The sequence below is a fragment of the Panicum virgatum genome, chromosome 5N, assembly GCF_016808335.1.
Source record: "Panicum virgatum strain AP13 chromosome 5N, P.virgatum_v5, whole genome shotgun sequence".
In the NCBI taxonomy this organism is placed as follows: domain Eukaryota; kingdom Viridiplantae; phylum Streptophyta; class Magnoliopsida; order Poales; family Poaceae; genus Panicum; species Panicum virgatum.
The window spans coordinates 50,697,397-50,723,900 of record NC_053149.1 but is presented as its reverse complement, the minus strand read 5'-3'; the positions used below and the strand labels follow the sequence as shown (position 1 = coordinate 50,723,900).

The following is a 26,504-nucleotide window of genomic DNA, read 5'->3' as shown; positions in this document are numbered from 1 at the left end:
CGCCACCACCATGGCGCCTCCTCGTGCGCCCGCGGCTCCATGTGCGGCTACCTCGTCTTCGGCAACTTCGACAGCTCTACGTCGACCACGGCTACTCTACGCACGGCATCTTCGACCATGGCTCCTTCAGCTCGGCTATCTCGACATCGGCACAAAGGTCTACCATCCGCATGAGTTTCTCGCCGGTTCTCTCCAGTCGCAGCATCTGCATTGCGCCGACGCTACAACTGCGGGGGGATGTCAGTCTGTCGGTTCCTACCTTCGGCTTCTCCTTCAGTCTCACCGTCTGCAGTGCTCCCGCTGTGACTGCGGGGGGATGTTAGAGTATATTTGGTAGTTTAGATATTGTATCCGGACTGTCATACATATCCGGTGGGGTTGCCTTGCACCCCAAGTCTTGTACTCTTATATATACCGGCCGAGGCCTCAATGCAATACAAAACAATCCACAACATTACACCAATTCTATTCCCTTCTACACATTGACGTTGCCGGCGAGATCACTGTCGCTGTACCCATGAAGTTGCGGCGACATCTTCTTCTCGCCGCGCTTGTAGTGAATCCCCAAGGCTGCCGTTCCAGTGACGTAGCACAGTATGCGCTTTACAGCAGCCTGGTGCTCCTCCGTTGGCGCCTCCATGAACCTGCTCACATAGCCGACGCTGAACGAGATGTCCGGTCGCGTATGCAGCAGGTACCTGAGTCCTCCGACGATGCTCCGGTAGGCCGTGGCGTCAACAGGTGGAGCTGTACTCTCCTTGAGCAACTTGAGCCGAGACTCCATCGGCGTCGAGCTTGGATTGCAGCCGATCATGTCGGCCCTCTCCAGGAGCTTGTGTGCGTAGCGCTCCTAGGAGATAGTGATCCCAGATGGCCCCTGACACACTTTGATGACGAGGTAGTACGAGAGTGTGCCGAGATCGCTCATCTGGAACTGCTTCTTCATGTCCTCCTTGAACGCCTTGAGCTCCGCATCGTCGTCGTCGGTGATGATCAGATCGTCGACGTAGATGCCGACCATCAGCCGGTTCTGGGCTTTACCGCGCATGTAGACGCCGTGTTCGTTCTCACTGCGCTTGAAGCCGAGGGAGAGCAGTGTGGCGTCCAGTTTGGTGTTCCACGCGCGGGGAGCTTGCCGTAGTCCGTACAACGCCTTGTGTAGGCGCAGTACCTCGCCGGGGCGGCTCTTGTCGACGAAACCGGGCGGCTGGGCAACGTACACCTCCTCTTGGAGGTCTCCATTGAGGAACGCCGACTTCACATCCATGTGATGTACCGGCCAGCTCCAGTGCGCAGCAATGGCGAGCATGAGGCGCACGGACTCGAGGCGCGCCACCGGCGCAAACACCTCCTCGAAGTCCACCCCCTGGCGCTGGACGTACCCCTTGGCTACCAAGCGCACCTTGTAATGGACGATGGCTTCCCGCTGGTCATGCTTCACCTTGTAGACCCACTTGAGGCCTATGGCACGATGACCAGCAGGAAGGTCGGTGAGACTCCAAGTCCCGTTGGCGACGATGGCGTCCATCTCCTCCTTCAAGGTGCGCTGCCATTCTGGATAATACTCGGCCTCCTTGAACGACGCCGGCTCCTCGGCAGTGACTGCGTGGAGCTCGTCAAACTCAAGTTCACGAGGCGCATACCCAGGGTGATCACCGCCGGCGAGGATGTTGTCGACGCGTCGGTAGCGCTGGGGCACGGAGTCGTCCACATTCGCATCGAGCGCGTCGTCGAATGTCGGCGGGGTTGCGAACTCGACCCTGTCTTGTGGCGATGGTGAGGCTGCGTCTGTTGCCACGCGAGGAGTGTGCACCGGAGTCATGAAGGGAGCCGTAGCAGGAGCCAGTGAGGACGGTGGTGGAGATGCTGGTGCAGGGCTTGGTGAGGTCGGCGTCGCAGTAGGCTCCGGCACCCCGGTACTCACGGGCAGGGTCGGGTACTCGACGCTGAACGGCTCAGCATTCTGGGCTGGTGTCGCTGCAGACTCCCAGTTCCAGCTCGCGTTCTCGTCGATGGGTCCGCAGATGTCGCCATGGACAAGCTCCAAGAGCTCCTCGGCTCGGTAGGCGGCTTGCTGCGGGAACGGAGCCCTCTTCTGCTTCCCAACCAGGCACGCGTCGCAGAGCTGGTTCACGCGATCAACGGGAGGAAGACCGCGAACCATGGACTCCCGCGAGAGACGGCGGAGTGCCTGGGAGTTAAGGTGCCCGTAGCGCGTGTGCCAGAGCCAGCCCGGCTCGCTGCTGCACGCCGCCAGGCACACCGGGCGGGCGATGTGGAGGTCGAGGTGGTAGAGTCGGTTGGCCGATCCCGTGACCTTCGCGAGGAGTCGGCGATCGTGGTCGTAGAGGCGCAGAACGCCATCCTCGATGACGACCTTCATCCCGGCGTCGATCAACTGCCCAATGCTGACGATGTTGGCAGTGAGACGCGGAATGTAGTAGACGCCGGTGAGTGCACGGTGTTTGCCGGACTTGCACGCGAACAAAACCGTGCCGCGCCCCTCGATGTTCACCAGTGAACCGTCGCCGAAACACACGGTTCCGCACACGGCAGGGTCGAGCTCGGCGAACGCGCTCCGATCACCTGTCATGTGGTTAGTAGCGCCCGTGTCGAGGACCCAGCGGCCCCCTGCATCTTCTTCCTGCCCATCACGCTGGAAGAGAACCTTGGCCTCCACAAGATCGACGCGGCGTGAGGTAGGGTTCGGTGATGAAGCAGCCGGCGCGGGTTCGAGGATGTCTCCCGCCGCCAGTTCCACCGTGGCCAGCATGAGTGATGGGTCCTCCTCGTCGGTCTGCGCCTGCGCGACATGAGCTGCCGCCTTCTTCTTGCCGCGGCAGTCCTTGGCCCAGTGGCCAGTCTTCCCGCAGTTCTTGTAGTGGTCGCCGGGTGGTGGCCTCCCGCCACCAGACTTCCCGGCGCCAGCGCTTTGGCCGTCGCGGCCATCGCGCGATGAGGAGCCTCCGCCGCCACGATCGCGTCCACGCCCTTGGCGTTTCCCGCGACTGCTGGACCCCGCGTTGCCGCCAGAGTTCTCCTCGTCATGACGTGCCTTGCGGCGGGCCTCCCAGTCCTCCTCGCCCAGCATCAGGCGCCCCATGGCGTCCGTGATCTGCTTGGGCTTGGCACGTTCCTCGAACACGCGAAGGCGCCCGATCACTTCCTCGATCGTGACGGTGTTCAAGTTGAGGAACATCTCAATCGAGACGGCGGCCTGGCTCAGCTTCTCAGGGACCACCTGCAGCAACTTCTTCACTACCTCGGAGTCGGAGATGTTGTCGCCGAGAGATCGGAGGTTGGTGGCGAGCGCGGTGATGCGGACGCCGAACTCGTTGACGGTCTCCCCCTCCTGGAAAGAGATAGCACCGAACTCCTGGCGGAGCTGCTGCGCACTAGCATCGCGCGCGCTCGTCGCCGATCCGTAGGGCCTTGACCGCGTCCCACGCCTCCATGACGGTCTTCTTGACGGAGAGGGTGCTCTGAAGTTCCGAGGGAACCGAGCGCAGGAGCCCCGCCATCGCCTGTCGGTCGTTGTGGTCATCGATCTCGTCGCCGTCGTCGTCGACACCGTGGTGGACGACGTCCCAGACCCCAAGGGTGTGGTAATTGACCATCATCACCAACGCTCACTCCGGGTAATTAGTCCGGGTGAGCATCGGCCACGCGACGTTGGCGGACGGGCGCTTGATGACCCGCTCGATGACGCGCTGCCCGGCGTCCCGGGTGCGCGGGCGGCGGCTATGGGAGCGGCCGCGACGTCGTGATGGAGAAGGAGACGGGACTTGCTTCTTCTTGCCGCCGGAGCCATCATCTTCAGGCGGTGGCTTCTTCGGCGGCGACTGCGACATGGCGAGGGCGAACCTTGGCTCAGATGCCAATTGTCAGAATCACGCCGGCGAGAGCGGGAGGGTGGACGCACGCGATCACGGTGGAAGACACAAGTTTTGGTGCTGCGAAGCGGCAGCGTTTTTAGTTGTTCATTGCTGAATATAAAGCCTAGTTACAGAACTAACCGCAGCACGTTTGTGCACACGATGTGCCATCCCACACCGCTGGGACGTGCCGCGGAACGCGCGCATGGTGACCACGGTGAGCCGCTGCATGCGCGCCAGCTACAACTAACAGAAGCTAAAAGCTAGGAACACTAACTATGTACACGATCTGGCAACAGGCTTATCTAACAAGCACGCAGCACTAGCTGCCAAATGCTCTATGTTGATCAACCGCGTGGGGGCTATTTTGTTTCGAATGGACCTTAAGCTAACGTGCCGTAGCTCTAATCCACAAATGAGCAATTTCTCCAGGCGCGCACCCCGCCAGCGCTGGCTGGAACAGGAACCGGCGAGGCCGATGGGTATCAACAGCAGGCGAGCGCAGTGCCAGCAGCCGCGTGCGGCAAGGAAGATCGACGAGAGGGCTTACCCTCATTGCAGATGCAGCGGGCTGGTGAGAAGGCGCAGAGCAGACGGCGGAGGAGCGGCGGCGCATCCGGGCAGGGGAAGGCCACGGCCGGATGACAATGGAGTTTTGGGCTGCCATTGAAGGTTGGTAGCAACGGGGCCAGCTTGCGAGCCTGATTGGTGTCCCTTCATTTCTACACATCCAAAATGTACCCACACGAAACTGCCTCCCTCCTTCTTCCTCCCGATATTTCCAGAGCAACAGTTGAGGGAGGGTGAAAGAAGGATCTCTTTGATCCGGCGCCAAGATCCTTCATTCCCCCTCCACTCCGGCGACCGTAGAGGCGTTGGAGGGGATGGGGAACATGGATTTAGGTGGCCGTTGTATATAGCTACTAATCTAGGCTCCTTACGGCTCGGTGGCGGGCGGTTGGTGGAGGCGTCCCCGCCGTTAGAGAATAAGATCCGCTGGCCCCTTCTCCACCTCGCCGATGTGCTTGCCAGCAGCGGTGAAGGGCTGGTGTCCTGCTTCCTCACCGGATCTGGAGTTTCCCTAGAAGCTCAAGATCTTGTTGGTGAGTTATTTTGTCCCTCCGTCTTCTCCGGCGACAGCACTGGCGTCGGTGTCTTCTCCGTGGAGGATCCAGGGAGGTATGCGTACCACTTTCTTGAGGAATCGGGAGAGTGGTTTACTTGCAACTGTTTGGGCGGGCTGTCCCTTTCGGTTGATTTGTCGTTCGGTGTGTTGGGGTGGCCGGCGGTGCTTGTGGCGTCAGATCCCAAGTTAACCGGTGACGAGGTGGCCGATGGTCACCTTCTTCTGCTCGAGCGTTCAACGTTCCTACAGCATGTCGATGTGCTACTCGATGAGGCAATCAAAAACTTCGTTTCTTCGTCGGGAAAGGTTTCGGCTTCAAGCTGCATCCTGGACGCATTCCTCTTCCTATCTTCAGAGCGGCGGAGGCTCGTCGGGAGGCTGCTCTGGGCGCCGGCGACGAAGACGACCGAGAGACCGTTGCTTGGGCTGTATTGTAGTTTTCTTGTTTTCCAAGGGTGCCTTTGCAAAAGTTGCAATGTAAACCTTATCTTTTATATGTGAAATGCAATCCCGGTTTCTCAAAAAAAAATGTACCCACACGAGGCACAATGCTACCACCACCCCACACGTACATGCAACCAAATCTTCAAAATCAACAAGGCCTGGTCTAGTCCAAATATAAAGAAAATTGTGGTGGCTTAGAATATTTCCTTATATAAAGAAAAATGCAGTGACTTGGAATATCTTGAGATGTGAGAACATGAGACTACAATTTTGCGGCCACAGAATTGAAGAGCACCAAACCATGTCCATGGAATGCAATTTCAGTTGGCACCCAATCAATCAGACAGACGTGGGAGATCAGATTAGCCTAGTTCTCGGTCGATATAAATATGCGGACAAAGTCGCATAGAAAATAAAATCGTGCACGCGCAGGTTACTCGAGTTGTCGTTTGGCACTTTGTTCCCATTTCCAGAGTCAAAAATAGAGCCAGGAAGGAACCCAGGTATCCAATGGTACCTTAGTAGGATTAAAAATACGAGACCTACCATGAGCATGCCGATCATCTGATCAGATGGGAACATACGGCCTTGGTGGTATACAGGCTAAACTACAACAGTAAACATTGTTATGCGGTGACCGTGTGGAGATCCCCCATAAAGATCAATGAAGAAACAAGTCGTTCAAGACTTGAGTTATTTCTAACAAATTTAACAATCTTCCTCCATAGAACAAACTTCACTACTTCATTCAACTAGGAGGACAATGATAGAGATGGGTCAGTCATTTTCCAATAAACAAACCTTTACTCTTCTCGACGAACGGACAAATATTCCTGAGGTCGTGAGCCGTGACGTGAGACCACCACTGAAGAAAGGCGCATTAAAGTTTAGGCGGAAAGAAAATTCCTTTCCTAGTCCAAAGTGGGTAAAAGTAAGATTCTGTGGGATTTTCCACAGAATATTCGTAGTGTCCTAGGGTCCGGACTGCAGAGGAAAGATAAAAGGAGGGTCTTTTTTAGGGCAAAAATAAAAGGAAGGTTGCTCGCTAAGTCATGACCCCAACAATTAAAAACAGTCAAGATCACAAGACGAGATCTGTATAGTGTACAGTGTACTAGATGCCCAATAAGTGCTCTGCCACACGAACTCACCTTTGGTGCCGTCCTTCCAGTCGAAAGAAGCAGGAATGATTGAAGGAGCGGAGCCCCCACACGGGCTACACAGGGGATCTGGATCTATTTCTTCCCGTCCAGACCTCATTCCAACCAGATAGATATATGGCAACTCATAGTCACAAAGTTCCTGGGTCGAGGAACGGGGTCGAGGGTCATCACTTTATAAAATTGTGGTACGAAGAGGGTATACCTCTATGGAACGATAAATTATTATGTGGAACGCGACCCTGATTCATCTGGGTCGATATCTTCGGGTTGATGCGTCTTTAAAAAGACAAAAATTATATATATGTACTGCTAATGAAGAAACTAATCTGCACAAACATATAAGAAATGTATAAAAAATACATTTAGACCATAGTACACGTACTCAGCTCATTATCTAACAAAACCCACACCAATCCACTGTCTTTAACCTTCTTATCCCAATTAAATCTGCTAGTAATGGGGTTGTGACCCCTCTCAAACCGGGACGCGATCCAACCTTGAATGGGACACTGACCCTCTTCGACCCCGACACTCGAATCGGAACGGCGTTCCCGGGTCGTGGGACGAGGCATCGACCCCGAATCCTGTGACTATGTGGCAACCAATAAGCACTTGTTCCTCTCATCAATCTTCCTCTCACTCCTTTCAGTTCCGCTGTGCTCCCGTGCATCCCCATGACAGGCCAGGGGCACAGGCACATCCCTGCGAGTAGATCACGGGGAGATCTTCCTCGCCTCTCCAGAGTCCAGACACGACCTTCTCCTGCGGCTTCTACTCGTCTGGAGAAGGCACTAACGCCTACTACTTCTCCATCTGGTTCACCCACGCCACCGACAGGACTGTTATCTGGACAGCGAACCGTGGCTCTCCGGTAAACGGCCATGGCTCAAAGATCTCCTTCAACCGTGAAGGGAACCTGCTCCTTACCGATGTCAACGGCTCCACGGTGTGGGAGAGCAAGACAAAATGGGGAAAGCGCACCACAGTGGCTCTCCTGAACAGCGGCAATCTTGTCATCAGGGCCTCCACTTATCAGGTAGTATGGCAGAGCTTCGATTCGCCCACTGACACCTTGCTTCCTTCACAGAATCTGACCAGAGATACGAAGTTGGTCTCTCCATCTGGTTATCATATCCTCTATTTTGACAATGACAACGTACTGCGGCTCCTGTACAATGGACCAGAGATCACGAGCATATACTGGCCAAGTCCGGACTACAATGCACTGCAAAATGGCAGGACTAGATTCAACAGCAGCAAGATTGCAGTTCTGGACAACGAAGGCGTATTCCGATCAAGCGACGGGTTCAAGATGACAGCTTCAGATTCAGGACCTGGAATCAAGAGAAGGATCACTATGGACTATGATGGCAATCTCAGAATGTACAGTTTGAATGCAGCAAATGGCAACTGGACTGTCACAGGGGAGGCTTTACTGCAGATGTGCTATGTGCATGGGTTATGTGGAAAAAATGGAATATGTGAGTACTCACAGGGTTTCAGATGCAACTGTCCTCCAGGATATGAGATGACTGATCCAAAGAACTGGGGCAAAGGATGCAGGCCAACCTTCAGCGTCAACTGTGGACAGCCACAAGAAGATTTTACGTTCATCAAGATTCCCCACGGTGACTTTTATGGTTTTGATCTGACTTCAAACAAGTCGATCTCATTTGAAGAATGCATGCAGATATGCTTGGACAGCTGCTTGTGCTTATCTTTCACATACAAAGCTGGAGAGGGTCTATGTTACACTAAAGATCGACTCTACAATGGCCAGGTTTATCCATATTTCCCCGGAGACAACTACATCAAACTTCCTAAGAAAGTCACTTCAACATCTTCAGCCTCCAGAAATTCCAGTCTTACCTGCAGCCCAAAGAATGCCAAGGTTATGCTAGTATCCAAAGATGCATACATGAAAAATTCTGATAACATAAATTGGTTATACTTCTACATCTTTGCTGCTATATTAGGGGCAGTTGAGCTGCTTTTCATCATGACAGGATGGTACTTTCTTTTCAAAATGCACAACATAGCCAAGTCAATGGAGGAAGGTTACAAAATGATAACAAGCCAATTCAGGAGATTCACATACCGTGAGTTGGTGGAAGCAACAGGTAAATTTAAAGAAGAGCTAGGAAAAGGTGGCAGTGGTACAGTTTACAGAGGAATACTTGGAGACAAGAAAGTAGTGGCAATAAAGAAGCTTACAGAGGTTAGACAAGGGGAAGAGGAATTTTGGGCAGAAGTGACATTAATTGGGAGGATCAATCATATCAATTTAGTCAGGATGTGGGGATTTTGCTCAGAGGGCAAACACAGGTTATTAGTGTATGAGTATGTGGAGAACGAGTCATTGGACAAGTACCTTTTTAGTGACAGGCGAACTGAAAAATTGCTATCATGGAGCCACAGATTCAAGATTGCCTTGGGAGCAGCCAGAGGCCTTGCTTACCTCCATCATGAATGTCTGGAATGGGTTGTCCACTGTGATGTAAAACCAGAAAACATACTACTCACCCGAGATTTTGAAGCAAAGATAGCAGACTTTGGATTGTCCAAGCTTTCAAAGAGAGACAGTCCTAGCTTCAGTTTCACTCATATGAGAGGCACAATGGGCTACATGGCACCAGAATGGGCACTGAATTTGCCAATCAATGCAAAGGTCGATGTTTACAGCTATGGTGTTGTGCTTCTGGAGATAGTGACTGGGAAGAGGGTTTCTAGTGGGATAATAATAGATGGTGAAGAGATGGACTTCATGCAGTTTCTTCAGGAACTCAAACTGATGCTCGCTAGGGGGGGTGACCTGGATATAGTTGATGCTAGACTCAAGGGGCATTTCAACCATGAGCAAGCAACAGTTATGGTGAAAATAGCTGTTTCGTGTCTTGAAGAAAGAGGCAAGAGGCCAACAATGGATCAAATTGTAAAAGACCTCATGGTATATGATGATGAAGATACTCACCCTGCATATGTTTTATGACATGTAACCAAATGAAACAGAAGCAAGAATACTAGAATCTCTTTTGAATAGAATGCTTTTCTAGAATTTTGAAACCTGTGTAAGAAAATAATCAAAAGAACTCAACTAAAAAATGTTACTTCATATTAAAAAAGCACTGAACGGGGAGCCAAAAACGTACCTGCAATTGGAGCACTCTTCTTATAACAACAATGTTCTTATAGTCCTGCTGACACAAAGTGATGCGGCTCCCTAGCTAGTGATGCTGTAAATGTTGTGGTTATAATTATGCTTAGCTCCTGTTAAAAGCACAATAAACCATGACCAACAAAGAACATGCCACCTGGTAAAATCTCTGCATCTGCCACTGCTAGCCTGTCAAGATCACATCTGGGAACTGGGAAGAAGACAGAAATGGAGAAGGCGTCCTCAGGGTGTATTGGCGGCAAGCTGAGCGGATCGTTTTATTTCTTTTGTTAGTCGTTGATGATAGATCCAGCAGCTCTGGTTGATTTACCTCAGTAACTGTGTAAACAGTTAAAGCTGTGTGTATTTTACTCTTTATTAACTCCGCCAGAAGTAGCAGGGGCAGCATAACACCCATTGCGCCGGCTTGAGAGAAGATAGGATTGAACTCGATCTATTTTCTTTCTTGAAATAGAAGTAGACCTCTGGTTATCTGCTATTATCCTTGTTTTCTAGTTTTTTTCTCCCGTTTCGTTTTGTTTCATTTCAATTATCTTGTCAGGTCCTGACATAGCCTACTCTAACAAAAAAAATATATACTGTGGTAGTAGTAAACAATGGCCATACCTTGATCCAATTAGTTTTCAGCATGGCTATGGCTGTACCCGAAACCCAGTAGGTGGAAATAGTTTACCACTTGGCCTAGCACTAAGCCTCTTAGTTCTTTTTCAAAAGACAACGCAGCACCATGTCAACCTAATACATAGGCATTGTGGCTAGGTATTCTTCACAACTAGAGCGGTTTAGGACTTGGGCCATGTGCGAAAATGACAAAATATGGAGATGGAGGAAGATGAATTATGATCATGTAACTCATGGATCAATTTCTTTATTTAAGATATCAGATTTTTCTCTATTTAGCATGCATTATTATAGCTGCATGGACAAGGTACAACTGCCTAGGCACACCTAGGGGCACCTAGGCTCTAGGCGTAGCCCGACTGAAAGGCCTGCAGCCCCAACAGGTCTCCCAGGAACTGTTAGAGGAGTCAAGGGCCTATTGGGCCTTAGCCCATTAGGGTTAATTAGTCGCTTGCTTAGGGGTTAAGTAAACCTCTTTATATAAGGAGAGGAGATGTATCAATCTAATCAAGCAAGAGATTAGAAGGAAATCCCTTCTCTCTTGCCGGCCGTGGGCGAAGCCCCGCGGCCGGCGTTCCCAGCGCCCCCAACCCTAGCCGCCGCTCTCTTGCCCTCGCAGCCGCCATCTCGTGAACAGTACCCGCGGGTACTGTATCACGGCAGCAGCCGTCCCTTCTTCCCCCACAATCCTCTCAATCCCACCACGCACATAACAATCTGGTATCAGATATGCCAGGCGACGACAAGTCTGAGCCACCACCGCCGCCGCCAACCATGGAGGGTCTGGCCGCCCTGATGACCATGCTGCTCAGCAGCATGGGCGACATGGAGGCCCGCCTGACCTTGTTGGAGTCAAGGTTCGCGGCCGCCTTCCCATCGTTCACCGCCCCTAGCCCCGTGCCTCCACAGAAGCACGGCGAGGGCATCTTCTACGGGGGCATAGATGGCACCTAGGCATCGGCGCCGCCGCTGCCGGTTGCAGCGCGCTGCTGGCATCCAGTTGTCCCTACATCAGTAGCCTTGCCACAGCTCGGGAAGAAGAAGGCATTTGCGTGGGAGGATGCCTGCCATGTGTTTGCAGCGGTGCGGCTGCAGACTGCAGCACGCGGCCTCCTAGCGCGGCATCGGCTACAGAAGATGCGCTTGGAGATGCAAGAGGCGGCTTTGACAGCGATCGACCTCGGCAAATAGGGGCGCGACCTTGTCCCGTCGGAAGGCCACCAGCGCTCGCGCCAACTCGCCGTTGTCTTCAAGCGCGCGCTAGGTAGCGAACTCCAATTCTACAGCAGCGATAAGGGAGGCGCTTTCCTCCTTGTCATCGGCGGAGGCACATCGCCTAGCGCCATCACGTTACGTCACCGGCCGCCACGAGGACGTCTCCGCTGGTCGCTGTTGCGACTAATTTCCGGTGGCGATACCTGTCCTCCCCTCTCGTTCCGATGGTCTCCATGGGATCCAAGCGGCTACTTACGTGCAGGTCCAGCACAAGGAGGGTGTCCGCCGTATCTTCAAGAGTCAAAAATAAAGAATTGCAGTTTATTTAAAATAAGCCGAGATGTAAAACGCTTGTTCTTAGGTTTTCGATTTGCGTCTAGTGGAGTCATTGTTAGCGTCATCGTTAGGTTGCAGCTCGAGGACGAGCTGCATGTCCAGGTGGGGTGTAGTGTTAGAGGAGTCAAGGGCCAGTTGGGCCTTAGCCCATTAGGGTTAATTAGTCACTTGCTTAGGGGGCAAGTAAATCTCTCTATATAAGGAGAGGAGATGTATCAATCTAATCAAGCAAGAGATTAGAAGGAAATCCCTTCTCTCTTGCCTGGCCGTGGGCGAAGCCCCGCGGCCGGCGTTCCCAGCGCCCCCAACCCTAGCCGCCGCTCTCTTGCCCTCGCAGCCGCCATCTCGTGAACAGTACCCGCGGGTACTGTATCAGCGGCAAGCAGCCGTCCCTTCTTCCTCCACAATCCTCTCAATCCCACCACGCACATAACAATCTGGTATTAGATATGCCAGGCGACGACAAGTCTGAGCCACCACCGCCGCCGCCAACCATGGAGGGTCTGGCCGCCCTGATGACCAAGCTGAGCAGCATGGGCGACATGGAGACCCACCTGACCTTGTTGGAGTCAAGGTTCGCGGCCGCCTTCCCATCGTTCACCGCCCCTAGCCCCGTGCCTCCACAGCAGCACGGCGAGGGCATCTTCTACGAGATGGCGGCTGCGAGGGCAAGAGAGCGGCGGCTAGGGTTGGGGGCGCTGGGAACGCCGGCCGCGGGGCTTCGCCCACGGCCGGCAAGAGAGAAGGGATTTTCTTCTAATCTCTTGCTTGATTAGATTGATACATCTCCTCTCCTTATATAGAGAGGTTTACTTGACCCCTAAGCAAGCGACTAATTAATCCTAATGGGCTAAGGCCCAATAGGCTCTTGACTCCTCTAACAGGAACACACGCACATACACAGTACTTTGGCGCTGCAATTGCTTGCTGCCTTTTCTGTTTTCCTTGCTTTTGTACACAGCCGAACACTTCACTGGCCTGAATCAATCAGCTAATAACAACAGCAATTACTACTTTGATTGGTTACTATTCTCACTAACTAGCAGCAGGAAATCTGCAAACTAATGACCATGTACCTGGACACTAGCATGCACATGGACACATACATGCACACACAGGATTGCTGCTAGCAGCGACCACCTGCCTAGTGCTATTTAGATTTCTAATGGGCTCAACCTACCAAACACTGCTTTGTTTTGAAGTTCAAATATATAGCTACTCCCTCCGTCCCAAATTATTAATCATTTTGACTTTTCTATATACATAGATTTTGCTATGCATCTTGACATAACATGTCTAGAAGCATAACAAAAACTATGCACCTAGAAAAGCTAACAACAACAACAACAACATAGCCTTTTTTCCCAAGCAAGTTGGGGTAGGCTAGAGATGAAACCCGAAAGAAATAAGTTCAAAGTTCGAGCACATTGATAGCTAGTCTACAAGCGCTCCTATCCAAAGCTATCTCTTTAAAGATATTCCAATTCTTAAGATCTCTCTTAACCGACTCATCCCACGTCAGTTTAGGTCTACCTCTACCGCTCTTTACATTATCGACCCGCTCAAGAACCCCATTACGCACCGGCGCCTCAGGAGGCCTTCGTTGGACATGTCCAAACCATCTCAGCCGATGCTGGGTAAGTTTCTCCTCAATTGGTGCCACCCCGACCCTATCCCGAATAACTTCGTTCCAGACTCTATCCCTCCTTGTGTGCCCGCAAAACCACCACAATATCCGCATTTCTGCTACACTTAGTTGCTGGACATGTCGCCTTTTTGTAGGCCAACATTCAGCACCGTATAACATCGCCGGACGAATTGCTGTCATATAGAATTTGCCTTTTAGCTTTTGTGGCACCCTCTTGTCACAAAGGATGCCAGAAGCTTGCCGCCATTTCAACCAGCCAGCTGAAATTCTATGCCTAACATCTTCATCAATGTCGCCATCCTTTTGTAGGACCGATCCTAAATACCGAAAAGTATCCTTCTGGACCACCACTTGCCCATCTAGACTAACGTCTCGCCCATCATGCCTAGTCGCGCTGAAATCGCACATCATGTACTCGGTCTTGGTCCTACTAAGTCTGAACCATTTCGACTCTAACGTGCGTCTCCACAGCTCTAACTTCCTATTAACCCATGCCCTACTCTCGTCAACTAGCACCACATCATTAGCAAAGAGCATACACCAAGGGATCTCACCTTGTATATCCCTTGTGACCTCATCCATCACTAAAGCAAAAACGATTAATAATATATTTGGGACAGAGGGAGTGTGTGTGTGTGTGTGTGTGTGTGTGAAAGAAATAATATATGAATTATTCAGTCGCATATGAAACATTTAAACATCTAAAGAAACTCTACTGCTTACATCTAAAGCTGTCTTATAAGTTTCTAAAAAAAGAAAAGATTAGGGGTAAATCTGTAAGGGTCACATCAATACCATTGCAATAAACAGCAATTAGAAACTTGTTTCATTGACAATTGCCTCTACTAAACTTGTTTACATTCCTAGAAGCAACTGCAAAATATAATTCAACCTCATTAATCTAAAACAGTGTGTTCATAACTACAAAGATTCATCATGCTGGATGTTAGTTGCTCAATAGAAAGCATACCGGTGATGAGTATTATTGTACAGCTTAAAATGCTATAAGATTCAACCTTGTTTCAACTCGATGGCTTAGCTGTAATGCATCATATAATTAGAAGCAACAAGGCATCAATCATCAGCTAACCATACAGATTCCAGCAGTCCATACTCTACAACAGAGTAACTTCACTGAAAAACTGAAGATGAATAGCTTAGCTTCTCTTTATATATCCAGGCTGCGAAGCAAATACAACAATCAGCATTCCACTACTGACCATAGCAGGTAGAGGCAATTCATTTGCAACAAGAGCAAGCTCGTATGTTGCATAAGGGTGACAAAATTCCAATAAACCAACAGAAGACATCCAGATGATCTTGTGACATGTGCAAAACTGGAGACAGACAACTCAGAGCAAAATCAGAACTGTGGCACCTAGAGCATTAAAGAACTCTGTACTTTTTTTATCTCAGACAATCTCATCAACTGGAGAATTGACTGAGCATAGAAATTGTTCCTAATATCGAGCAAATGCAGAATTTCCTGAAGCTGCAATGAATTGTTGTTTCTGCAGTGACATTCGATGGCATCCACACACCATCCTTAAAGAAAAAACTTAAACTTTGTCCTGATAAGCAATCAGTATTTGCAGTTTCAGTATCCTCATTGCTTTCCAAGTGGCATATGCACTCCCTTGAAAGATGACGAAGATCACTCTTACAAGCACAATGCTCTAAGAAGGTTTTTGTTTCAAGATTTTCTTCACAGCTGACCTCATCTTGGGAGCTGTAACATTTTCTAACAGTAGCTAACAGATTCATGCACCATGATGACAAAATGTCATGCGTATCATCAACTGTTAGGCAATGCAGATTAGGCCTTAGAGAATTTGATAGAGTACCATGAACCATCTTATAAACAGCGCGGAAGCATGGAGAGCAACATTTGTAGAGACATGAAGATTTTGGGACAGAAAGATTATTCATGTCATATTCAAGTTGACCATCAATCAAATGACTTAATTCCACATCATTCAGAGGATTATTCTCCTTCAACTCATTATCATCACCACAAGCTTCGGAAGAAACAACCTTCCTTGGTATTTCTGTACTGTCAGCGCTTGCAGAGGATCCAACAGAATTTTCTGCCTTCTGCAGGTCATTTAAGTATTCAACAGACTCTGTGTGGTTTCCAGATCTTTGAATATCTGGTCTGCAGTTCTCATCATCATAAGTTAAATCGTACACTTTCCCATTGTTGTTTGCTCCACTGCATTCTCCATCATTTGCTGATGTATCCACATGTGTAAGGTTACACCTATGCACCTCTGGCGAAGCTGAATGAATAAGACTGTGTTCCACTGCATCCTTGCTGGATATAGATGTCACATGATCACCATCAAGGTCACAGACATTAGTATGGATTCCAACTTGCTCTGCAGTACACTGAACTGGATTGTCTTGCATCTCATTAGGACCAGGAACAACTTCATGGTCCTGTATGTGTTCGGCTGGTATGTCTTCAAACTCAGCAGAGTTGCCGGTAGGAGCAACTTGTACATTGGTTTCTGCAGCATGCATGGAGCTTTGATGTTCTTTGGAGCATGAACTCTTTGAACCTGATGTTCCTGTCCTGCTACCATGTAATCTGTATATAGAAGCAAATTTTAAAAAAAATGTTAGCTCAACTTTCCGATGTTCTGCATCAGCAGCATGCAGGCGCTAACAATTTTTTGCTGACTGTAAGCACTAAGAAAGGAGTGACAGAATCAATATAAACAAAACATAAAGATCTCGCCTACCTTTGAAAGGTGTAAGCCCAGCTGTTCACGATATCATCCAGATAAGCTACTTGAGATAGAATATGAAAATACCGAAACCGATTTCTCTTTTCCAAAAGTTTAGTTCGGATCTGTCCAACTAACAGTTCCAATACCTTTCTCACCTCAGCACAGACTTCAATAACAGATTCGTAGACACCTCTATAAGCTAATAAGCCAACAGCAACAAGCCCTCTCACATGGAGAGTCTTTTCCTTCCCCTTAACAACATTGTTTCCTCCATTTACTGACTTATCAGGTGAGGCACTGGTATGCAATAAACAGGAATTAAATGGCCAGCCATTCCATGGCCCATTTATATCAGTGCAGGGTCCTTCCTGCAGCTTTGAGGTAACCCAACAAAGTTTAGAGAACTGCGGGTGCTGCAGTATCTGAATTCCAAAAGCAACAATAGCAAGTGACTCGTTGCCTTTTACCATCCTACTAGAAGGATATCTTTGAACTCTGTCCTCGAAAAGTTTCTGAACATTCTCGACGCTATCTTTCGCATTATTTGGTGGTGGCTCTTGTTGAGCTCTGATTGCAGCCAGCTGAGTTGGATTCTCCCTAGAAGCAACTCCACACAAGGGTTGCTCACTCAAACTGGATTTAGATTCACCTTGTACACTGATTTCCATGGAAGTAAAGACTTCTTTCTGTTCATGGCGATTATTCTTATGCGATTTGTCATGCAAAAATTGAACATGATGTTGAATCAAGTCATGAGATAACTGAAAAGCACATGAATCAATCATCTCATCCCAACTAGAGCGGCTATCAATGTTCACAGAAAATCTTGGAATTGTGTGTTCAGAAGAAGCAAAGCATTGATCCACAACATGTGTGCTGAAGAAACCTCTTACTCCACTAGGAAGATCTTGAAATCTCACGTCACTAGTGGACTATAATATATAAAACAGAATGTTAGCTTACCATCCAATGCTGTGCATAAACTAATAAAGTAAATCAGGCTACTAGAAAATATTACCACACAATCTTAATTCTCAGAGAATTAGGGACAATGGCCAATAGCAATAACCATCATTCACATGGGACAAAAAATTTTCCACAAAAAATGAATCAACTGGCTCAGTATCCTTTGCACAACAGCAATGTATATTAAACTCACATTTACGCACATCAGCATTGCTGCTAATAGTATGCTGTTATGTGAACATAACAACACTTCTGAGTTCTAACCTACTTGCAACTCAACTATCGATTTCATTCAATCTTTGGGGTAGTTTGGTTCACCACCAACATAAACCTTACGATACTTTGGTATTACCTATAAAAAATTGGCTAGCTTTTGGATTGCAACCAGCTTTAGGCATGTTAAAGCACATCGCTATAGGAAATGCAGGTGAACACAAGGTGCCAAAGCTTAGGTGGAAGTAGCCCATAGATTGCATGCAATTCAGAACGTTTTGGATTAACAGAGTTCAAATCAGTTTATTTCATAAAGCATTTATCCAAAATGCGACCCACCTGTTTATTTTTTGCAGTTAAATCCATAAAAAACATTACTCAACCGTAGTTTTACCCTAAAAAAACAGCATGCACGCCGCCCTACAGGTTATACCCAAGGTTTTGAAAGATTTGGTATGGTTGCAATCCAACCATTCTTTTGACTCCATTTTGGTAAGGCCTGCGCTTTGGCATTACCCAGTTTTGGTAAGGGTCATATGATGAGCCAAACAGCCCCTTAATTTTCCATGGCAGGTTCTTCAATGCCACAGTTTATTTAAATGCTTTTGCATATGCTCACATATTGGTAACTTCTTTTTTATGGCAAATAACACAAATAATTTACTCTATCAGTAAAAGTTATCTTAGCTAACTAGATTTCATTCAACAGCGCAGAACAGATCACATTATCAAATTTGTCCTCAGTCCACTACTATACTGCATGTCCACTGAAATCATGTTTGTAACATAGGGTAATTGAACTGTATCCTATGAAATTCTCAAAGTTTCTGTGAAATTCCTGCATTCCAAACAGGACCTGAGATTGCCTTTTGTAATGTCTAAAAGCATGATTGGACTTGGACAAGCTGCTAAGTTCAATCCATACAGATTGAAATACACACAAAGTACCTCTGAATGGGTTCCAACACTGGTAGCTTAGCTATAAACTTGGCCAGTAACAGTATAAAACTAAAATGGATTCAAACAGTCAGTGCTAGTGCTACTTTGAAAGAATTTAGATACCAATGCTGTCATATAGCTGAGAAACAACAAATTTAATTAAAAACAAAAATCTACGAAGAGAAAAATTGGCATTACAAGTATCCACAAGAAACCAATTAGTAAGCACATGATCATCAGTATTGCAATGGCCAGCCGGTACCAGAATTTGCCCAAAAACAAGATGATGGAATCTTTGAGTAGATCAATACTTTTGAAAGATAGAACATTTTTAGCTCTTAAGGTAGTTATTATATGCATCTCAAAAAGAACAAAGTACAGATTAGGCCATTATATTGTATGAGAAAAAAATTGCAGTGGCAATATTCAACCAATGTTACTAACAATTATCAACATGTTAAGAACCTAAAATCTAAAAAATTTTGCCATCAGCTCACCATGGACGGTTCCTTCGTAACATTTTACAGAAAAGGAAGACTCCTGAACCATGCACAAAAAGCAACGAAGAAGCATGTGGTGTGGATAGTGTATATAAGCCTTACCAGAACACTTATTGATACAGAAGCTAACAATGAATCCATCTGCTCAACCAACGCATTCCAAACTTCAGAACATTTCCTTGTGTGATTGATGGTTGAGGATGCTAAATCACTTGTATCCATATTGAGCATAGTATCTTCTGTCTGACTATGGACCTTATCAACTGCCCATAAATCAATTCTAGGCATGTAGATGATGCACCTTCCAAGATTTAGGCATTTTACTGATCAATAAAATAAAAGAAAAGGAAATGCAAAAGATATCAATACGTACCCATATCCAGTGAAAATAAATGAATTGTAACACAATAGTATTACAGAATTTATTTCTAATCAATTACAAGGAATGGTGAACAATATGTTGGCCTTCCATTCAATCCATAAAGAATCATAATTTGTGTGGTGCTGATCTCTAGAGCATATGTGTCATAGATATTTTGTCATCAATTGAAAGAGGAACATGAAAAAGAATCATTTTCCAAGCTCAAAGCAATAAAATGGCCTCAGTTCAATTTGTTGGTATGTTTTATAAATTTAAACAAATGTATCATCGTTATATCAACAGTCATACAATGGTTGTTTACTTGTTGGGTCTCACACAGCGTGGTCAAAATTGCAAGTTTCTTCTACTAAAGTATGTCAATGTCAGGCACCAGAGGTACATCCTTCCCAGTCCTCTTGTACTAGGGATAGGTCCTCTTAATGCCCAAACGCCCCGCAATCGTCCAAATTACTTCGAGATAACATTTTTAGTTTCTAGAAACATATGTGGTCACATGTACCAGCACCGTTGTAGGCCTAGGGTGCAGGAACAGATATAGGTCATCTTTCAAATTGAATCAATAAAGAAATTAGAATTTGTGAACTATGTGAATTTTTGTTAAAGTTCATAAATGAGATACACAGTAAACTCAACCGCATCGAAAAAGGTAATTAACTCAAGTAACTTATACTCCGTCCTTTTCAAATTATAGGTCATTTTAGCTTTTCTAGGTACATAGATTTTGCTATGCACCTAGATATGCACTATGTCTAAATACATAATAAAAACTATGTATCTACAAAAGTCAAAACGCCCTATAATTTGGAACGGAGGGAGTAGTTTCCGACAGACTCTCAAAGAAAAAAAAAAGAAGAAGCTCGAGTAACCAAACATGTGTATCTCAACTTCATCTAATTTTATGTTTTGAGTAAGCAGCTTTTACAATAATAAAAAAATACGCATGACCAGCTTTATCTAAATTAAAGCTAGAATAGAATTGTAGTTGGCTCCTATATTAAGATTACTTTTGAGCACAAATATGCACTCGTTGTCACTTAATCAGATGGAATGACATGTGTAGACAGTATAAAGTAAATAAACAACACGTACATGTGAAACATATTATCACCACCTTTGCAAGAAAAATGCAAATTAAGATTCAAGCGTTGTTCTGTCAGTGAACATTTCAAAAGTAAATGAAAATAAAGGACATTGGAACTTACAAAGAATTTGTGTCAGTCCACTAAGAATATCACCATTTCCCTCCTGCGCCATAGTTGCGAGATCAAGCTTGTGTATTACAATCTGGCCCATAAAACCATGAAGTAGGCAACGAATTAGGTGTTGCTGGCCTGATCTGGGTGCTCCAGCAACTAAAACTCGAAACCCTGATAACTTATGTGGTAACCCTCCTTTCATATGAGAACCAGTGGAATTTAATCTGCTGCCGCAAAAAATGTCCTGTGTTTCAACATGGCTTGGCAACATCGAATCATGATTTCCTAGTTGTGCAGATACTAGGCCACAACTTGAGAGGATTGTTTTAATTCTATTTGCACTATCCTTTTGTTGAATCAAAGAATTAAGATAAGTAGACCAGAAAGTGCGGGGTACACTATTCTTTTCCATGGATGAGAACACAACTTCTTTAATAGAGCCAGATGCCTTAAGAAGGGACAAAGGTAACCATACACGTTCATCCAAATACAGAGAAATAAGCAGGTGCACCAATGGTTTAAGAAGACTTGTTACAAGACAGGAATCTAGAGGTGAGGAAACTAGATCATTTGCAGCAATCCCTGCTTCTCTTTGTGAACAGGGTGGGGGAGCAGCTGCAAGAGCAGCTAACCAATCTCTTTCCTCCACGAGAACCGATGGTAAAGGAACTCGCCCATGCTCAACTCCTTTCTCAGCAGACCGCAAAATCTCATGTAACGGGCAGGTTCTTTTCAAAGCATTTATTGCAGCTTGTGTGCAGATTGCCTGCAGATCAGCACCAGCATATCCAACAGTTTGGCTAGCAATAAGTGACAAGAATGCACCTGAAATAGGACTTGGCCAGTTTCTTGTATGCAGTGACAGAATAGCAGATCTATCCTCAAATGTTGGAAGTGGAAAGTATATCTCACGATCAAACCTTCCTGGTCTCCTAAGAGCAGGATCAATAGCATCAGGGCGATTTGTAGCCCCAATCACTATAACCGAGCCTCTTGATTTCAAACCATCAAGCAATGAAAGCAAAGTTGCCACAACTGAATTGTGTGTCTGGTCTTGTTGTCTGGATCTACAAGGTGCTAAACCATCTATCTCATCAAAAAATATGATAGAAGGCTGACATCGTTCAGCAACCTGAAATAGAAGTCTTAACTGTCGCTCAGCGTCACCAACATATTTACCCAAACAATCAGCACCTTTCCGAGCAAAATAAGCAATCCTCCTGTTACCTTGAGAACATGCCCCTATTAGTGCCCTCACAACAAGTGTTTTACCGGTACCAGGGTGGCCATGCAGCAGAACACCTCTCGGAGGTGTAAGACCTAAAGAGCTAAAGAACTCAGGATAGAGAAGAGGTAGTATCACCACCTCCTTCATGCTCTGAATAACATCACTGAGCCCAGCAACAGATTCCCAACCACGATATGACTTGTCATTTTCAGAGGAGCCTCCTATATAAACAGGTGCAATGCGCAAAAGGTCTCTATTTAGCCTTTTGCCCTCACGTTTCAAGAACTCTTCATCTTCCCCACAGTTCTCCAACCATTTTTCCTCAGCCTCTCTGTCCTTTCTCCATGCATCGTGTGACAGCTTTCTGATATCTGCCTTCATCTTTTTTATCTTCAGTTTTCTGAGCAGTTCAACATACTTATCTCCTTGGGGTTGGAAGAGATGACGATGATCGTTACAAGCTATAAGAAACTTCCGGTGATCAAATATACAGGCTTCTGCTCGACTACAAGGCTACACATGGAAAAGAAAAACATTAAATACTAGGCAAATGTAGGGCAACAATAGAATGATGAAGTACTCCCTCCGCTCAAGAATACAAAGCGTATTTTATTTTGACTCAGTTTTCAAAGACAGACCTTAATAGCTATAAAAACTAACATAGTGCGAAAGCATTTTGAAATATGAATCTAATTGCATATCTTTTATACACTAAACATGCATATAATGTGACTAATTGTTGGTCACAATTTAAAAGTCTGCCTTCTCCAAAGCAAAATGTGTATTGTATTTTTGAACGGAGGGATGTGTCTCGAGAACCATCCAATTACCAAATGGTAGGTTTTCGGGCAACGATCAACGCGACACCCGATAGTCGCTCCAGGTCTGCCGCATCGACAGCATTTCAGAAGCCTTCCACGGCAAAGCGCGGCTCTTACATTTCTTAGACACCCCAAACCAGCAAAGTAAACCTGAAATTTGGAAGAAAAGAATGGATTCTCAAACCCCCAATACCCTGCATTGATATCACTAGCGTGGAACACAGTAAAATATTTAACTTATTCATCTTGCGACATATTCTGTTTAAATTCAGTAAGCAGTAACCTAGATCAAGCAAAATTGATCTTAACAGCAAAGTGCAGCTTACTTTTTGAGAAATTTATGACAAACAAGAGTGTTTGAACAGTACCAAACTACAACAATAACGAAGCAACATCATGTAAATATTCAAATAATACACGGGAAGTTTGAGTATAATAGTATATACAGCACGTGCAGACCTCAGGACTCCAAACGGCACAGTTCTGATGAACCCAGACACGTGCAATGCCAAAACGGTCGTGAATTGGACCCAACAACCTCCCAAGCCATCCAGGATCATCACCAAATCCATCCCACATATCATAGTTGGGCTCTTCTGAAGGCAAAGCCCCCTCGTAGGCTTCATTGTCACTGTCAACAGAATCATGCAATGCAATCTTAGGTGGTCTTCCATCAGTCCCTCCACCACAGAGCCCACATCTCCTACCTTCTTTGACCACCTTAGCACCCTGTTTTTCATCTGAAATGGGAGATTTCCGTGTCCTCTCCTTTGGTCCACCCTTAGCCAATATCACATCTGGGACATGACCCATCTGTTCATCCTGATGGACCTCTTCCTCTTGCTCCGCAGGACCAGATGGGTCCAGTTGCATTTGCTGCTCAGCAGGAAGGTTGCTCTCTTCTGCAACCTGTTCATTTTGCATGACAAGCTGCTCAGTTCCGCCTGAATTGCTGGCCCTAACCTCCTCATTGCTCTCATCGCTACCGTTTCCTCCGGATACAGGCAATTCCAACTCTTCAGTTTCCTCCTCCCGCTGCAAACCCTCCTCTTCAACCATTTCCTCTCCCTTGCCTTCTTCTAGATCATTTCTAGCACCTACCGTCGGTCCTTCCTCCTCTTCCTCTTGCTCTGCTGACACTTCTTCCTCCCCAACCTTCTCTCCCTTTTCTCCCTCTTCCTTTTCTACTACATTGACGCCCTCCACGGCCTCGTGTGTGTCTACATTCAAATCGATTGTTAAATTTATCTCTCTATCCCTCAGTTCCCTCCCTTGCGACTGCAAACCTCCACTCTCCTCGCTCACCTCGTCGTCCTCAGCCCTCTCGCGAACGTCCACCACCAGCATCCTGGCCTCTTCCTCTTCATCCTCCTCCTTCTCCTCCCCGTACTCTTCATCTTCGAACCACAGGCTCCTTGCCCGCCCCTCCAGCTTGGCCTTCCCCTTAACCCTATCCCTCAGCCGCGAGCGCCACGCCACGCTACCCTCGTCGTCCTCATCCTCCATCCCCCCGGCATCCGCTTCGTCCCGCGCCCTGCCCCGGCTCCCCCTCCGCGAGCTCCCGCTCGCGCCCACCGCGCCGCCGCGGCGAGGCCTCTTGCGGCGGGGCGAAGGGAGCGGTGACGTGTCGAGGACGACCGGCGCGCGGCGCACCCGCGTGCTGCGGCGGATGCCCTCGGCGTCGTATTCTTCGTCGTCGTCGGCGCCGCCGCCGCCGCCGCCCAGGGGCGCCGGGGGAGGTGGCGGCGGCGCGACGTCGCGGATCGCGTCGAGGTGCTTCTGCTTCTTCCGGCCGCGCGAGGAGGCGCCGCCGCGCCGCCGCTTGGGCTTCGACGGAGGCATCACGCGGCTCTCGCCGAGGCGACGACTCGACCTCGATGGGGGTTTAGGGTGGGTATGGTTCGGCGGCCCGGGCTGGGTCTCGTTTCCTACCCAACGGGGAAAGGGGTGGTGCCGGAGAGGAGAGTTTGTGCCTCTGTGGGGTGGAATTGGTAAACACGGAGGACAGGAGAGCAGCAGATGCTAGGGACGAGGTGCCGTCGCCGACAACTGGGGCCTACGATTTCTGGGCCCGCTAGCAGTGGGATGAATAGGGAAGGACAATGGATGATGCAGGAGGCTCTTTTCGAGTGTGAGCTTGGTGCGACAGTGCGACTTCGCTCCATCTCGCCAATACAGAGATAAATCAATTTCCCGCGTAATGTGCATCTCTATGCACGCCTGCACGTAACAAAAAGGTGGGAAAAAAATCTATATCACCCTCTCACCTATGGGTGTAGACTACATAACCCTTCAACTTATGAAACGGTCTATATCACCCTCTGAATTTTCTAAAACCGGTCAAATTATCCCCTAAAGCAGTTTCAAAAAATTATATTAAATCATAGAAAAATTATAAAATGAAAATCCTAATTGTGTGGAGTCTAAGGCCCTGTTTGGCACCGCGAGCACCAGCAGCGCGTCGCTTATACGCGGACGCAGCTCGGACATCGCTTCTCCGCTTTTCTGTCACGCAGTACAAAGTTTCGCGTTTTGAGTTGCGGGCGTTAGCCAGACGCGCGTCTCACGCGAAGCGTTTGGCGAGATTATTTCCTCTTTCCGTGTTTAATCATCGCCACCGCGGTCCAAACAGGACCTAACATAATTGGATTTTATATTTTATAATTTTTTATGATTTATTATGATTTTTAAAAAAAAAATAGGAGGTAATTTGACCGATTTTGGAAAATTTAGGGGTTTATATAGACCGCTTCATATATTGGGGGTTATGTAGTCCACCCCTATAAATAAAGGGTGATACAGACTTTTTCCAAAAGGTGGCAAAGCAAGGTTACTTCAAGTGCTGATGCGTTACGCGTATCGTCTTTTGCTTCAGCTGCGCACTTGGGTGCCAACTGCCACGTACTCCGTAAATGCGCAATCGAATACGTAAACCTACTCTAATCTGCTCCCTCGGACGGTCCGACCCTCACGGCCTCACCCATTCTCCACCCGAACACGAGGAATCCATTTGGTTCTAAAACCTACAACTTTCCTGCCCAATCATGTTTCCATTTGCTCTGTCCGATTAAGGCATTGTTTAGTTACACATGAATTTATTTAAGGTCGGGAATGATAAAAACAATAAAAGATAATAAGAGATCGAATTTTATTCCGTGTCGGAAACTAATTGTAGCAAAATAGACTTAATAAATGTAACAAGAGATCAGAATTAATTCCACAATTTTAGATTATAAATTGATTCCCGGTCTCTTAATATAGTTATCATGAGTCTATTTTATTGCATATAGTTTTCAATCCAGCATAAATCCCGATCTCTCGTTATATCTTTTATTGTTTTTATCATTCCCGGCTTGGATTCATTCCATGTGTAATTGAACAAGGCGTAAGGCAAAACCAAGAGGTTTTCACTTCATGAATTTCAACAAGGCAGAAGTCTAGATCACCCCCCAACTATGAGGGGTGGACTATATAATCCCCTCAACTATAAAACCGGATATTCTACCCCCTGAACTTTTCAAAACCGGTCAAATTACCCCTGGAATGGTTTTGAACGGTGGTTGCTACAGTAACACGGTTTTGCCATTTTCTTTTTATTTATTTTGGTTGAATCTTTAAAAAATCATAGTAAATCACTGAAAAATCATAAAATAAAAAATCCAATTTTGTTGGACTCCACATGAGTAGATTTATAAAGTGAACACATAATATGCTATACTTTAGTACAAACTTTTTTCTTTAAATTTAGATTTATTTTTTCTATAATTAAATAGAATAATTCATAGCCCAGTTTCTATGGCTCAATTGAGGTGAAATTTTTATGGTGGCCTTACTATTGTATGCTTGAACTGTAGTAAAAATTTTATACTCATTAGATCATGTATGACTTAGTTATAGATTTATTTATGTTTATGTTTAGATTTA

General features: G+C 47.0%; 1 protein-coding gene and 1 pseudogene across 2 annotated transcripts; one reads left to right on the top strand and one right to left on the bottom strand.

Moving 5' to 3' along the window:
- Positions 1 to 3,849: 3,849 nt before the first annotated feature.
- On the top strand, positions 3,850 to 9,645 carry LOC120674900 (annotated as a pseudogene).
- Positions 9,646 to 12,708: 3,063 nt separating this feature from the next.
- Positions 12,709 to 24,534, bottom strand: LOC120673126. Of its 2 annotated transcripts, XM_039953824.1 has the most exons (7): positions 23,976 to 24,533; positions 23,040 to 23,939; positions 22,590 to 22,730; positions 20,538 to 22,272; positions 19,056 to 19,276; positions 16,348 to 17,267; positions 12,709 to 16,193 (listed from the first exon to the last, which is right to left on the bottom strand). In XM_039953824.1, the coding sequence occupies exons 1-7, from the start codon at positions 24,420 to 24,422 to the stop codon at positions 15,029 to 15,031; spliced, it is 5,529 nt and encodes a 1,842-aa protein (XP_039809758.1). In that variant the 5' UTR covers positions 24,423 to 24,533; the 3' UTR covers positions 12,709 to 15,028. The 2 variants fall into 2 exon arrangements, with proteins under 2 accessions (XP_039809758.1, XP_039809757.1); XM_039953823.1 differs by having other exon boundaries at positions 23,040 to 24,534.
- Between the last annotated feature and the right edge of the window lie 1,970 nt (positions 24,535 to 26,504).